Source organism: Anabrus simplex, chromosome 6 (assembly GCF_040414725.1).
Source record: "Anabrus simplex isolate iqAnaSimp1 chromosome 6, ASM4041472v1, whole genome shotgun sequence".
Lineage (NCBI taxonomy): Eukaryota > Metazoa > Arthropoda > Insecta > Orthoptera > Tettigoniidae > Anabrus > Anabrus simplex.
The window spans coordinates 310897261-310913590 of NC_090270.1; the positions used below are offsets into that span (position 1 = coordinate 310897261).

The 16330-nt window shown below is 39.4% G+C and overlaps 1 protein-coding gene across 4 annotated transcripts in view; it reads right to left on the bottom strand.

The window, feature by feature from the left end:
- Positions 1-539: 539 nt before the first annotated feature.
- The window catches only part of LOC136876519 (aquaporin AQPAe.a), a 539002-nt gene continuing 523211 nt past the window's right edge, over positions 540-16330 (bottom strand). For all 4 annotated transcript variants that reach the window (XM_068228461.1, XM_067150535.2, XM_067150537.2 and 1 more), the window contains exons 5-6: positions 8200-8280; positions 540-1352 (exon numbers count right to left, since the gene is read on the bottom strand). In XM_068228461.1, the coding sequence (XP_068084562.1) occupies positions 1176-1352; positions 8200-8280 (258 nt within the window). In that variant the 3' untranslated portion in view covers positions 540-1175. The remainder of the gene's footprint in view (positions 1353-8199; positions 8281-16330) is intronic.

A 16330-nucleotide genomic window follows, 5' to 3' on the forward strand; every position in this document is an offset into this window, starting at 1 on the left:
CACTTGTCAGGGCAATAAAGACAGCTGTTGATTTTAACTGTTTTGGAAGACTGCCTAAAAGTGATTGGTAAGAGACAAAACTTGATTATTACAGCTACGATTTCTTCTGAAACCAGCATATTCTGGAGGGATTACAGCTTCATTGAGTGGTGCTATCCTAGTGAGGACGACTCGTTCCAAGAGTTTGTAAGTGCAACTGAGAAGTGCTATTGGGCGGTAGTTTTCAGGTCTCTGCTCCGAATTTCCAGGCTTAAGAAGGGCGATAACCTTTGACCGTTTGAACTGTTTTGGCAGGTTGTTAGTCTGAAGGATGAAAGTAAAAAAGAGACTTGATCCAATTTATGCTATGTGTACCCATATTTCTAAGGAATTCGTTGTAGATATTATCTGGGCCAGCAGCCATACCGGTTTTCAGCATTTTGATTCCTGAATATAGAATGGCCTAGACAGTTCCTTATTCTTCTTTGTTCCATGTTTGAGCTCGATGACAGTAAGGTAAGGTGATACAAAATGGAAATAAGATTTCGAAAATAGCAATGTCTAGTCTAATCTTTTATTTATCTCCGTTTAGGTCCAAAAATGTTCAGAACAATTGTAGAAGTTATACGCCTTTAACATGACGTGCCATAATAGATGTTCATTTAATATCTATAAAAGTTTCAACAAATGTCTTAGAAACGAAAAGGAACCCAATATGATTACAATATCTCCTTGGTGTCAGTCTTCGGATCTACTATTTTGCTTCATTCTTGAGCTGATCTCTTTCTAATTAGTTCCCTAGAGAATTACAACTCGAAATTCGGCTTATCCTTTTCATTTCTTACATAACAATGCAGTATTTGCCTACGATATTATTAAATAATACGCTTTCCAGATATTTTACTGGAAGCTATAGCTTAATGATAGGGAAATTCTCCTTGTTTTCTAATGTGTGAGTAGAAGTCACATTAGAATTAAAAGAATGCACGGCCTGTGTTTACTTAATTTTCGTTTTATATTTACGAGTATTATACACCAGTATCGAGGAAAATCCCGCATTCTTAGTAAGAAATGAATCACTGGTCATAACACAACAAAGCAGCAACACTTGTTTCTGACAGCGTCGCATATTGTCCAAGATATGCACAGCTTATAAAATGTCATTGTTCTTCAGGTAAATTTGTCTTTGTTATTATTCAGAGCGCTAGGTCTTCTTTCGAGCTGTTGGTTCCTCCTTTCTTGTTGGCGCTGTTCACCGAGGTCAGTGGTACGTCGTGTTCTTCCTCAGGAGCAGTGCTGGATTCTCGCTCAAATACGTATTTGTAAAATAACGTACTTATGATCGATGCCCCTATGGGTCCCACCCAGTACACCTGAAACAAACAATAAGTGAGTTCAAAATTAAATAAATCAATAAATGAACACTAAATTAGGATACCATGTCCTCCCTCAAAGAAAAAAGAAAACACTTATTGCAGACCTCCAGGGCTAAACTATGCCAATGTTCTTGTATAGATAACCGGACTAACCCATTTGATCCCCTTGTCCTATAGACAGACACAAGGTTTACATCAATTGAAAAAGTTAGGGGCACGTGTCCCTGTCTTACACTTAACATGAAATAAAAATATACAAATTTAAAAATATAAAAAATACAAACCGATGCCACATTGCTATCTCACTGTATATAAAATATCTATTATACTGCACAACACAAAATAGATTAAAAATTGTCTTCCTAAGTTGAACAATATAATACCTACGAATAAATTAAATAATAATAATAATAATAATAATAATAATAATAATATTACCACTTATGCTGGGGAGAAAGAACAAAGGCTTTGAATAAATTGCCTAGCATTTGCAGATGATTTTTCCATATTCTCCGAAAGCCTGACTAATGCAGTGATACAAGTAAATCTTCTGGAAGAGACAGCCAACATGGTAGGCTTAAGAATTTCGGCAGAGAAAGCAAAATTCATGGCGAATATAAAAAATGCTCCAAAATTTCTAGGAACTGATTTTGGTTCAATCGAAAGGGTAAAGTAATTCAAATATTTGGGGAAATCTGCTATAGAGGCAAGGAGACACAAAATGGAAAAAAGCATATGGTATAACAAAAAATATATACAACAAAAATGTTTATCTAAAAATCTTAAAATAGAGCACTACAACACAGGTTTGAAACCAGAATACTTATATGCCAGTGAATGCTTAGTATTCAATTATAAACTTGAAAGACTGGAAGTACTAGAAAGAAGTAAGAAAAATATTAGGCCCTTGGAAATTAAGAAGTAACAACAAAATTTATCAGAACATAGAAAATATATACAGTATGTACAACAGTACGGAAGAGGAGACTGCTATTTTCTGGACATATTTACAGAATGGACGACAGTCGACTAACCAAAAAGATCTTCACGTATCTTCGGAAGAAAAGGTCAACAACCACCTGGATTCAAGAAATCCAAAAAGATTTGGAAAGAAAAAACATCAGAGAAGAAGAAGTAATGGAAAGATAAATTTTCAGTCAGAAAGTTTTAAATATGGAGGGATTCCAAGCGACGGAGGCAAAGAAAACCGGCACAAAGTGGTCTGGAGAAAGAAACATAGTGAAACAATGAAGGAATATTGGAAGAAAAGGAAGGAACAACAACAGAGTATGAAGAATTGAAATTGAAACGTGGTCCCTAGTAGGCCCTAACGCAATAATAATAATAATAATAATAATAATAATAATAATAATAATAATAATAATAATAATAATAATAATAATAATAATAATAAGCATTATATGCAGCAGAATGTTTAACACTTCGAACACACAGCCTGCTTGAAAATCTGACAATTAAGAAAAGGAGGATAATCCAAACATTCTTGGTCCCAACCTCAAAGACAGTGTTTACACATTTCGAAACAACTTAGAAATATACAACCACACCGAAAAGTTATAAAGCGTAATCCGCAAAAGGAATTTTTTTTTACGCTCACCTCTTCAGATTGCTCCTCCTGCGGGTGGGGGCGGTATAATAACACCCAAGGTAACCCCTGCCTGTCGTAAGAGGCAACTTAAAGGAGTCCCAAGTGCTCTGAACTTTGGAGCGTGCGTTGGCGACCACGAGGCCCTTAGCTGAGTCCTGGCATTGATTCCACTAACCTGTACCAGGTTCCTTGGCCAACTCTTGTTCTTTTCCGACCTCGACGCTATTAGGTTTCGGAGCGCTAAGGAGTCTTTCATTTTCAAGCCCTTCATGGCACTTCTCTTTCTATGGCAGATACCTTCATTTTTGGAAGTCTTGGATCCCTTCCATTTTTTCTCCCCGATTTGTTATATAGAGGATTGTTGCCTAATTGTACTCCCTCTTAAAACAGTAATCTTGTTATCCTACTTCAGAAGTCTCAACGCGATTCCTCCTTGGGTGGTGGAGATCGATAAGGATCATTTAAAGTATGGAATCTCAGAAACAGACATTCAACTCCCAAGCACAAATTTAGACAGGTACACCAAGAAGTCCCAACTCGACTGAAGCCTGTCTATTCTGATGCATGGAAGAAAACACACTCCGAAAGGATGAAAACCTCGTTGGCCCGCAAGAAGACAAACAGTTCATATCTCGCAGTCCTTAATGGCCCTAATGACGAAAAATAATGACCTTATTAATAATAATAGTAATAATAATATAATAATAACCTTCAACTACGTCCTTGAGAATGTGATACAAGCAGGGCTCACACAGAAGTTGGTCCTCAAAATTCACCAACCAATCACTTTAGGCAGACGAGAACTAGCGATAGACTCTCTAGCATTTGCGTACGACCTAGCAACATTAACCCGAAACATTTCAACAGGCCAAAATCGGATTGAAAATACGGAAAATGTCAGCCTTCATATATCTCTTGACAAGATAGAATACATGACCTCCAACAAGGAAGCACCAAAATTCATGGAGGAAAAATTAAACGAGTACCACAATTTAAGTACCTTGTTGAAACAAATCAGAAAATGGACTCGAAGGAAAAAGACAATTAAATGTTATGCCAAAAGATGGAAACTGGATATCGACTAACCCAAAATATCTAAAACAAAACCTGAATCTCCAAGCCTGCAAAACTAATACATTACAATACAGTCATTAAACAAGAATTTATATATAGATAAGAGATGCTAATTTTGAACAGAAAAGCAGACACTGAAAACATTGAGAAAAAGGAATGGAAAATCATGGGAAACATTCTAGGTCCAAAACTCACCGACGGAAAATATCAACTTAGAGTCAGCCAGGAAATCACAATACACAAATATTCAGTGAAATTATAGAATGCAGGCTAAGATTCTGTGAACATATTAAATGAATGCTTCCAAATAGTCGAATTCTATGAAAACAGGAGTGGAGCTAAAACAAACACAATGAAATGGATTGGCGAAATTAAAACCGATTTAAAACATGGAGGTATTACACCAGCACATGTCCAAAACAGGGTAATCTTCAGATCCAAAATTCCAAAATGGCAAATTGACCAAGAGATTAGACAAAAAAAGACAGGAACAACGTGGTCTGAAGACAGCAATACAGCCGACAGTAAAATAATGAAAGAAATATTGGCACAAAGGAGGCAAAATGTACGTAGCTCTAATGGGCTTATCCCCATATAATAATAATAATAATAATAATAATAATAATAATAATAATAATAATAATAATAATAATAATAATAATAATATAGATAATCATGTTATTATTTTCAATTTAAAGTTTAATACCAGAAATTTGTCACCTAGAGGAATGTTTAGCTATCGTATTTCGACTGTGGGTGAAATTATTACGAAATAGGGATCAAATTAAGGATTTCTAAACAGGGAAACACAGCTGAGTACTACTATTGGTCTATTGGATACATTTCTTAACGGTAACGACGCTGATTTGATGGTTATATTAATAGTCGCATCCAAACAATCCAATCAAATGAACTGGACACAGAGGCTTTAGCGGCCAGAAAATGAAAGAAATGTAGATAGCATTCCAAAACACCTGGAACATATATAACAAAAGGTGCTTTACTACAAATATCAAAATTCATCATTATAACTCTGTCGTCCAGCTGGCATCTCTCTGTGCGTCAGAATGCCTTATCCTCTCTCAGAAATAAATGCTCGTTAAGTTAGAGCAAAAAGAGAGGAGGATTCTCCACAATATTCCTGGCCCAAACTACTGAAACGGTATGTACATAAGAAAATCCAGACAACAAATCTACTCTATTTTTTTTACAATTGGCTTAACGTCCCACCGACACAGATAGGTCTTATGGCAACGATACGAGAGGAAAGGCCTAGGAGTTGGAAGGAAGCGGCCGTGGCCTTAATTAAGGTACAGCCCCAAGATTTGCCCGGTGTGAAAATGGGAAACCACGGAATACTATCTTCAGGGCTGCCGACAGTGGGGGGCTCGACCGGATGCAAGCTCACGGCTGCGAGCCCCTAACCGCACGGCCAACTCGCCCGGTACTCTAACATAGAGAAGACCGCGGACACAATGAGCAAAAGCGTGTATGGTCACCTACGCTGGATTGACGACTCACGATGGACAAAACGCATTTTTAACAATTTCGACTCAAAACCAAAATATATATATTCCCTGGTCCGTTAACATCAAGAAAGTCGTCGAAGAAATTGGTCTACAACCAGACGATAGGAACAGACGAGGGCTTTTCGGAGCAAGCGTCGTGGCGTTTGGGACTTTCCTAGATGAGTAATGGATAACTCGTGCAGAGTGGGTGGGTGAACTCCGTGCTCGACACAGTGAGCTCATCAAAACCTACAGGACCAGTCTAAAAGTGAACAAGCGCTAGAATGTGTAATGAAACTGGATAATAATAAAGACATAATAGTACGAAGAAGGTGCATAGATACCAAACACATCATATGAGGATTGTTCAATTGAAACGCAGACACTGCAAGTAACAGCTAGTAGCAGCCAGCAATACTTGGTTTAGTCAGCTCACAACGTAGTCAACTTCAGACAACCGTTGCTAATTAGAGGAAACATTTGAAACAATATTAATATTTAATATGTGGGTAGTTACGTTCAAATGAACACAACTTGGCATGATTTAATTCTTGTGCAAATAAGGGGTTTGAAGTGGGAAAACAGTCATGAGGTGTCCTTGTGCTCCATGGTAACACACGTCAACACCCTGCCAACGCATTAATGGACTGGGGTCTAGTGAATCATCCACCTTGCAGCAAAAATATCTTCCCTTGGGGCAGTCAAGTCTTTTGGTCTGTTGAATAAAACACTGAAGTGTAAACGTTTCACCACCGATTAAGCGGTTCCTGATGCTGTGAAGAGTGGTTCAATCAGTAACCAGCGTCCTCCAATGTGAACGATATAGAAAAACAGTATTTATAACTGTTCGGTTCTTCAGTCCCTGGAGACTAATTTAAGAATAAATTTAGAAACTACCTAAGAGAAATCGTATGATAACAGCATTATATCTGAAAACGAAACAACTTAATTAAAAATAGAATCATATTTCTAATTTAATATAAGTTTCGTTAGTAGAATATATCATCAAATACCGGTACATATCAAAGATAATATAATTAAATCACCATTATTAATATATAGGTCCTCTAAGTTGAAATATTTCCTAGTATCTCCACAGAAACAAATAATTTCGTTTGCAAGGTGTCCTTCAGTGGAATCCAAATATGTGCATCCGTTTAATGAAGATCCATCCATATAAGAAACCAAGCGTCAAAAACCATAGTTACCATTTGTTTTGATGACAATGGAAGAAAAATATTTGAAATCAGCATACATACATACTGAACCCATTAACCGGAATCCCTTAAGACTACGCACTACAGAGATAGCGCGTCCATTGACAAAAAAAATTTAAACCCTGTTCCATCATGGTAGACTAGCGATCGATAATTTGTGTGATCACTTTCGTTTACTGTTTGCGACGTGAGAAAAATGTGATTGCACAATTTCCTTGGACGGAGAAGTTACTCCAATTCCATCTATATCTGAGGTGGGAGTCAGCAATTATGTTTCCCCATACGTCGACTTCATTCAGGAATTTTTCAATGAAGAATATGGATAATTGAACATTTGGAGAAAGACTACTAATTCCTTGTAGCTATTTCTAGCCTGGTGCAGCTCTTGTAAGACAGACCCTCCAACGAGGGTGGGCGGCATCTGCTATGTATAGGAAACTACGTGTTGTGTGTAGTGTGTGAATTACAGGGATGTTGGGGACAACACAGTCACCCAGTCTTCGAGCCAAGTGAATTAACCATTTAGGATTAAAATCTCCGACCCGGCCGGGAATCGAACCCGTGGCCCTCTGAACCGAAGACACTACGCTGATCTATAAGCCAAGGAGCCGGACGGAAAAGAACTAATTAGCATATTGTGAGGCCAATAATACATAGTCAATTTCAGGTCCGATAGATCACCTAAATTGAAAGTTTGACGGTCGTTTCATTGAAGATATATAATTGTCCAGGTTGATTGACCTCTAGTAGGTCAGCCGAAGTGGGGGGGGGGGAGATTTAATCCAAGTGACACTTTGGCAAAAGGAACTTTTTTAAGTTACTGAAAAAAGAAACAGTTTAAATAAAAATAGAATTATATTTTTAATTGTTGTTTCATCTTCAGGTATAAATCTGTTATATGTGTTAAGGTAGTTTCTAAATTTATTTATTCATAAATTAATTTCAAGGGACTGAAGAACCTAACAGTTATCAATTGTCTGTGTTGAAACTGAAAAGAAATGGCTTCAAATATCACAAATTAGAGAAACTTTAGGCTTTTTCAACTGTGAAATTACCAGCGTTTCGCCCCAGTGTAACAATGAGATCATCAGTTGGATTGATACACCTTTCCAACTGATGAGCCCACTGCTACACTGGGACAATGTTTTTTAACAAATGCAATCGATGAAATTAAATTGTGGTTTCCTTCTAGGAACCTTATTTTTGATATAGAGATACTTGTTCAGCGCTGGGGCAGATGTCTGAACGATGACTCTTTCACATTAACATCACTGTCCCGCCGTTTGATAAAGTGTAGGATGTCCAGTACATATATGGTAGTGCAAGTTCCTGGATACCATCTATATTTCAATTGAAGAACCCTTATGGATAACATCTTGAAGGTACAGAAGAATAAACTTCGATCGACTGAAATTCGTAAGTTCTTAATAGCTTACCCAGTGCTGTGTCCACTGGTTGTTCCAGAGGGCAGGTCCAAAACTACGCGCTGGGTTCATACTAGCACCAGTATAGTGACCCTGGAAAAAAGACAAAAGTTAAAATAATTAGTGTAAAGTTTGTGAAAGAAAACAAGGACATGGAAATCATGAATCTAGATGTAAAAATTAATAAAAATACGAAATCTGAGAATTTTTAGAGGCTGAAGTTCAGATTGCCGCTAATACGATATTTGAGGAGCGTGTTAATCACCTAACAAACTACAGTAGTGGTGGCCGTAACAGCAGTTATATTCAATGTACTTGGTCGGCGGATGCAGAGTGTGTCTCGGCCCACAAGTGCCCACGGCTGGTCCGTGGTACGACAGCTCTACACTCCGACCGGCCAAGCGAGCAGAGGAAGGGTGGCCACGGCTCTACCGTGGCTCTACGCCTCTGTATTCGGGCGACGGAGAAAGGCTGGTGCCCACCGTCAGATGTCCTGAGAATTGTTTTCCGTGGTTTTCTATTCTTCTGCGCTAAAGCAAATGCCGCAACATTTGCTAGTATAAGCCACGGCCACCAACACTCTCACCTTCACCACCACAAATCTCCTGGCCTGAGAGACGGCGTCACCGTCTAAGAGGCCCGCCTCCCCCTTCAGGGGAAAAATGAACACATTTAGTAGTAATAATGTAAATCAGAAAATAATTTTTCCCTTAATCACCAATAGTAAGGTTATCTCATCATCTTGCATCAGTGAAATAATCAAAGACTACAAAAGAAGACATTCTTCAGCATGATCAAAAATTTATAATGGAGGAAGTTACGGTAACATTTTTTTACAATTTGATTTACGTCGCGCCGACACAAATACTCTAGGTCTTATGGCGACGATGGGATAGGAAAGACCTAGGAATGGGAAAGAAGCAGCCATGGCCGTAATCAAGGTACAGCCCCAGCATTTGCCTTGTGTGAAAATGGGAAACTACAGAAAACCATATTTAGGGCTGCCGACAGTGGGGTTCGAACACACTATCTCCCGAATGCAAGCCCACAGATGCGCGCCCCTAACCGCAGGGCCACCTCGCCCGCTGGTAACAAAAAGAAAAATGATGTCGAATTCCCCCTGTGCAAGCAAAAATGGCCATAAACAAGTTTTCATTGAAACTAAAATGGATCACGATTAATCTATTTGCACCTAACGAGACTTCTATATGGAGTGTGGAACTGCCAAGTGTAGTATTCTAAAGGGGGGAAACTGACTTATAGCCTATGAAACTGCCACCAACGAAATAACCTGTCCTGTAGAGTATAATGAGATGACGTCTCTTTATGTCTCTCAGTCACAGTCATCCATGAATACTTCACATCACAGCCTGCACGGTTGCTAGGTAACATTGCGTCACACGTTTTGTATCGCTAAGTTCGTGACGCAAATATTCACATGACCCCCAGCCATAAGACATACTTATGTTAATAATAATAATAATAATAATAATAATAATAATAATAATAATAATAATAATAATAATAATAATAATAATAATAATAATAATAATAATAATAATAATAATAATAATTAGGGCCCGGATGTTTATGCAGTAATAGGTTAGAATGCAAACTTAAAGAAGCGAGTAATAAGTAGAGTCTAGCCGCACGACGGTAATGCTATGAGGATTGCATAAACATTAGAGATTCGACCATTAAAACTCCTAGAAGCTTTGTTACTCCTACTACATTACGTTAGAGCGGGCTCTTCGACATTTTCTACTAACAAAATTACTTAGTAGGAAATGTCGATTAGCCCGCTCTAACGTAATCTAGTGGGAGTAACATAAATTCTAGGGGTTCTAATGGGCCTAACCCCTACTGTTTATGCAAACCTCATAGCATTACCGTCGTGCGGGTAGACTCTACTTATTACTCGCTTCAGTAAGTTTGCATTCTAACCTATTACTGCATAAATATCCGGGACCTAATATTAATAATATTAATGCCGGGCTGAGTGGCACAGACGGATTTGAGGCGATCTTCTGACCCCAACTTCGCAGATTTAATCCTGGCACATCGAAGATTTTCGGCAACGAAATTATGAGAAATGCCTAGGATTGGCGAAGTAGTGGCCGTAGCCTTAATTTAGGTAGAGCCCCATCATTTGTATGGTGTGAAAATGAAGAAACCATGGAAAACCCTATTTAGGGCTGCCAGCAGCATGATTAGAACCCACCATCTTCCGAATGCAAGCTAAAAGCTATATGACCCTAACCACACGGCCAATATTATTATTATTATTATTATTATTATTATTATTATTATTATTATTATTATTATTATTATTATTATTATTATTATTTCAGGACGAAAGGAATTTCAAAGCTCGTAGCAATAAGAAGAAATATATGCTGTCATGTAATACCAGATATAAAGGGCACAAAGGTACGACAGATTCTATTCATCTCGAAGGTTTCAAAAGTTGTAAGCCCTGAGGAAACTAAATTCTTGAATTAAGGTTAAACAAGTGGAAAATGAAATATGTTCCACGAGGAAGTAACCGTGGTGAAGTAATGGTGAAGTATATTTGAGCTGGTTGGAGAAATGTGTATTTACACTCTCACTGTAGTCTCACACTTATTTTATAGGAAGCTCATTTCTCCACCGCGATTAATGTTTCTGGCTCTACGCACAAGATAATGATGTAACGGGGTGTTTTTCTTATTGCAGTCGTCTTGTGTTTTGATTGGAGACATACCTGGCTAACTGAACCTCGTTTGTAAACCGAGTGAATTGGCCGTGCAGTTAGGGTCACGCATCACTGATCTTGCATTCGGGAGATAGTGAGTTACAACCCCGCGTTCGGCAGCGATGATCATGGGTTTCCGTGGCTTACCACTTTCACACCAGTCAAATGCTCGGTATGTACCTTAATTAAGGCCGCGGAGACTGCCTTCCAACTCTTAGACCTTTCGTAACCCGTCGTCGCCATAAGGTCTATCTATGTCGATGTAACGTAAAGCCAATTGTTAAAGAAAAATCTATGGTAGTGATCCAATTACAAGATTGTTCTATGAAAATATGGACTGAAATAAAAAATCTAACATAGTAATGTCCATTGGCCGAAAACTGATTTTGACGTGACAGCGCCTATAAAACGAGGCTACATATATTCATACCGTAGAGTAAGTAAAGCATGTGTTCACGATCGGGCTCAAACTCTGGAACTAAAGTCTTAATCTGAATGATTGGGGTACCGTTTGATTGAAAATGTGGGAAATGGGAAAATAGGGCACTCGGTGGATGCCAGTTAAATACGAGGACCGGGAGGACGAGGAGGGTCGGGGGGCTATTAAAAAGTGGCCATATTGAGGTATGTGATTTGTTTACTGGCGAGCGAGTTGGCCGTGCGGTTAGAGGCGGTTAGCTTGCATTCGGGAGACAGTGGATTCGAACCCCACTGTCAGCAGCCCTGAAGATTGTTTTCCATGATTTCACATTTTCACAAGGGACCTTACCTGTACCTCAATTAAGTCCACGGCCGTTTCCTTCCCACTCCTAGCCTTTTGTTGTCCTATTGTTACCATCAGACCTATATGTGTCGGTGCAACGTAAAGCCAATTGATAGCTTGGTTTACGATTAAAACTGGGAATAGGTTCCTATCCAGAGATATTTTAAAAGTTTCTCGAAATTACTTTCTCACTAGACTGTAATTTCCATTTGAAGTACGTCCTAGACTGATGTACGCAATTCGCCTGCGTCTCGGTCGAATGTCACTAGAACTATGGGTATTCACTTTCGGAAATCCAGTGCTGTTTGCTGACAAAGGAGTTATTTTCCAATATACTGCTGTCATCTTCACCGGTAATTAACACGGCGCTCGTAATATTTCACAGCCCGCCTGCTAACCACGATTGTTAAGGCGTCAAGCCTGTATGGCCTGACACCGTGATTAGCCAGTTTCCACCATAAGAATGCCAACGGCCGTAGGCGTGCTGAAACACCGGATCCCGTGAGGTCTCCGAAGTTAAGGAACATTGGGCGTGGTGAAGATTTGGATGGGTTGCCACGCGCTGTTGGTGGGGGGTAAGGGAATGGAGGAACGTAAAGAATTGGCCCCCCTACCGTACGTAAACTCTGGCTCAGGCACACCTCTGCGAAGGTTCGGACCTGCCTTCGGGCAGAATACACCCTTACCTTTACTTCCCATTAGAATGTTGGCCGGCAGGATAGGAGAGGTGATGGTATACAATTTCTGATATCTAGAATGCATGCAGAAAGTCTGGATTCAATTTCAAACCTTCCCCGCAGTGTTCATATGACACTGTTGATGGTGATTCGTCCGTCGGATGGAGACGTTAATCTTGGTGCTTACTTGACAGGAGTTACACAATGTGCAGGCACAAGTCTTCACCCTCCGCTTTTCTACTTTCATATATCACGTCATTCATTTCATCTCTTTAAGTCCTCTGATGAGTTTGACGTCAGGAAAGACATATGATCGTACAAACTCGCTACGAAGATTAATCTTACTTCATTCCCGACCGCGTAGAGAAACGCCACAAGTGTTGGACATACGTAAAGGGTGGCCCAAAAGTCTGTTAACATCTGACGATGCGATACTTGACGGAATATTGGAGATAGAGTGGCAATAATTTACACACATAATAATTTGCATGACATGGAGTTTTATTGACACCAAAATAAAGTACATAAAATGACCAACAGATGGCGCTGGACAGCAACACGTCAGGTAAAAGTGGCCACACCAACAACGAGTGCACAATCGGGCCAACAGATGGCGCCGGACAGCAACACGTCAGTGATGCCACATAAGACTCCTGTTCGGTATAAAGGGAACTATCATGAGAGAGGACGTAACACGTGCCTGCAATCGCGGCATGTTGACGTTAAAAGAAAAGGCACAGTTAGTGAAGCTTTATTTACCTTATTTGGTGTCAATAAAGCACCATGTCATGTCAATCATGTGTGTCAATTATTACCTCTCTACGTCCAATAATCCGTGAAGTATTCCCTCCTAAAATGTTAACAGTCTTTAAAATGCACGTATGTACTCTGCATGATCGTAATATTTCATCTCCATTCAGCGGATATCTTGAACCCTTTCCCCCACATTATTTACAAAGAGATATAGTTGAGGCTAGTCACAGACACACCCATGGAGATACAAAAGGATCGTTCACCATCTTGTGGGTACAAAAAGATTGGTCAGCCTGTACCGATCATTAACATCAACTCGGAGCTTAATTCATAACGTACTTTATGGGGACTGCAGTATGTACCTTCTTGTTAATATAAGAAAAGATTTTCATTGGGGTAATCACATTAAAAAAGAAATGTAATCTCCGTACAGGCTATGGAGGCCCTTGGAGGGGTGGAAGCTAAAGGCTTCCACTATCCTTAACCTCGACAGTTGATGGGGTAGAGTGATTAGCTCTACGCCCAGCCACCTTTGCTCCAGCAATTAACCTGATACTCATTTTTGGTGTAGGCTGAATGAACCTCAGGACCATATGCACCTCCGGAAGCGAAAATCTCGTTTCTTAAATGTTTCGACTTCCTGACGGGGAATTGAACCCAATTCCTTCCAGGAGAATCGAGCACGCCTTTACCGCATCGACCAGGCAGCCCCTGGGTAATGACATTAGCCAGGTTGTAAATAAGGGTTAAATATTTTCATGCATTCATGAAAGTATTTAGGGGTCATAGTAAGGATGAAAAGGAGAAGGCATATAAGTGACCAGTAGGACCCCAATCAGAGTACGGTTCCAGTGTATGGGACTCTCACGACGAGTACTTGATGCCGAAAATTGGAAGATCCAAAAGAAAGCGGCTGTTTCGGGACATTTTTCCATAACATTTTTCCCCTTAAATAATTTTCTCCGTTAACCACTTTTTCCCTAGCGCATTTCTATCCCAAAAGTTTTCTTCCCAGAAATTTCTTCTCCATAGACCATTCTTCCCTATCGCCATTCTATATTTTTCCCTCGAAAATTGTAATAGATTATTTTACTTAACGAAAATCACATTTATTTCAATGGAAATACGAGTTGTGGGAAAAAGATTAACGGGATGGCAAATCACGAGAAATTCCAGAGGTGGGAAGGAACATTGGACGTGTAATAAGAAGCCAGAATGTAGAACGTCCATAAGCAAAGGCTCTGGAAATAAAATAAATGTAGTGAAAGAAGGAATTCATGCCCTTGCTCCCAATCAGGAGGAAATTCAGGCCGAACATACGTACATGAAAAATGATAACCTACAAGCTGTTTTCCAGTCATTGACCGGGTCAGAGATGTAATGAATGAAGCAGATATAGGCTGTTAGTACGATGGGGTCGCCACTCCCAAAGTGATTTATTAATGAAATATAGATGCTATGAAATGAGAATGGAGAGTGTTGCTGGAATGAAAGATGACAGGGAAAACCGGAGTACCCGGAGAAAAACCTGTCCCGCCTCCGCCTTTTCCAGCATAAATCTCACATGGAGTGACCGGGATTTGAACCACGGTACCCAGCGGTGAGAGGCCGACGCGCTGCCTTCTGAGCCACGGAGGCTCAACATACGTACATATAATCATTAAAAGAGAAGAGCCAAGTAACATCCCGAGGTGACCCCATCACAGTTAATTCGAACAGAATTGCCGAGAGTGGCATTCGGTGTTTTAAGTCACTTACCAGAAAGGGAGTCCGACTCCATGGCGGCTAAATGGTTAGGGTGCTGGTCTTTGGTCACAGGGGTCCCGAGTTCGATTCCCGGCAGTGTCGGAAATTTTAACCACAATTGGTTAGATTCGCTAGCACGGGGGCTGGGTGTATGTGTCGTCTTCATCATCATTTCATCCTCATCACGAAGTGCAGGACGCCTACGTGAGCCTAATCAAAAGACCTGCATCTGGCGAGCCGAACTTGTCCTCGGACACTCCCGGCACTAAAAGCCATACGCCATTTCATTCCATACCAGAAAGGGAAAAAAATTCACTCTTGTAGGGGGGAACACAGGGGAAATCAATTACCGAACGGAAAATGTTTAATGTGGAATCAGAATCACAGGGATATTGATCTTAAAATCCCAAAATACCACCAAGTATTGATTAGGATTCAAATCATGAAATCCTTGGTGAGAAGGCAGTGAGTAGACCACTTTCATTTTGCTTACCATTAAATTCCCCTAAAATCTTGCTGGCCATCCCTTCACCCTTTGCTTTACATCACACCGACACAGATAGATCTTACGGCGATGATGAGATAGGAAAGGGCTATTAGTGAGAAAGAAGTGACCGTGGTATTAATTAAGATAAAGCCTGGCGGGAAAATGGGAAACTATTGAAAACCATCTTCGGACCTGCCGAGAGCGCAGCCACTCTAGCGATCTAATGCCGTATTAAAATTATTGGTTACAATTAAAATTAATAATCCATACTTTGATATTGAATGTCTCTTCTCGGCACAAAATATGGGGTTTAATATATAAAGCGTTCTATCGTGCAATTTTAAAACTTTTACAATTTGTTGTATGTTAATTTCTTCGTAGGAAGCAAAATCTTAATTTATATTGTGTATTATAATAGTTAATTTTATATACAGCAGGATAGCATAGTACCGTAGTAATTTGTTTCAGTCTCTTTTTTCATTTATTCAGTATGTTATATATTTTTATGTTAATTATGTATTTCACTGATTAAGTGTAAGACAGGGACACGTGTCCCTAACTTTGCCAGTTAAAATAAATCATATCTATCTATCTATCTATCTAATTTTATTGTGGAGACTGTATAAAAATTCTCGTACAAAACAAAGTAAGAAAAATTTCATTAAGGTTATGTGAACGACTCGTATCCACGAAGTTTCACTGTAATTTTTGTCCTGAATGGAGGATAATAATTGCTTTTACACAAATCAACAGTAAAATCTGCGGTTAATTAATAAATACAATCATTACTCGAGAAATATAGACATGTAACTACGGCGACTATTTCGTTGTAGACACGAGACTCTTCTGACTCATTCCGCTTCATCGTGCTGTCTTTTGTTTCCCTCTCGAGGTCCAGGCGAATGAAAGTGCTATGTGTGTTTATTCTGAATTTCATTGGCCATTAAGACTAGCGTGGGCAGTTCAAACAGAAAAATGGAGGT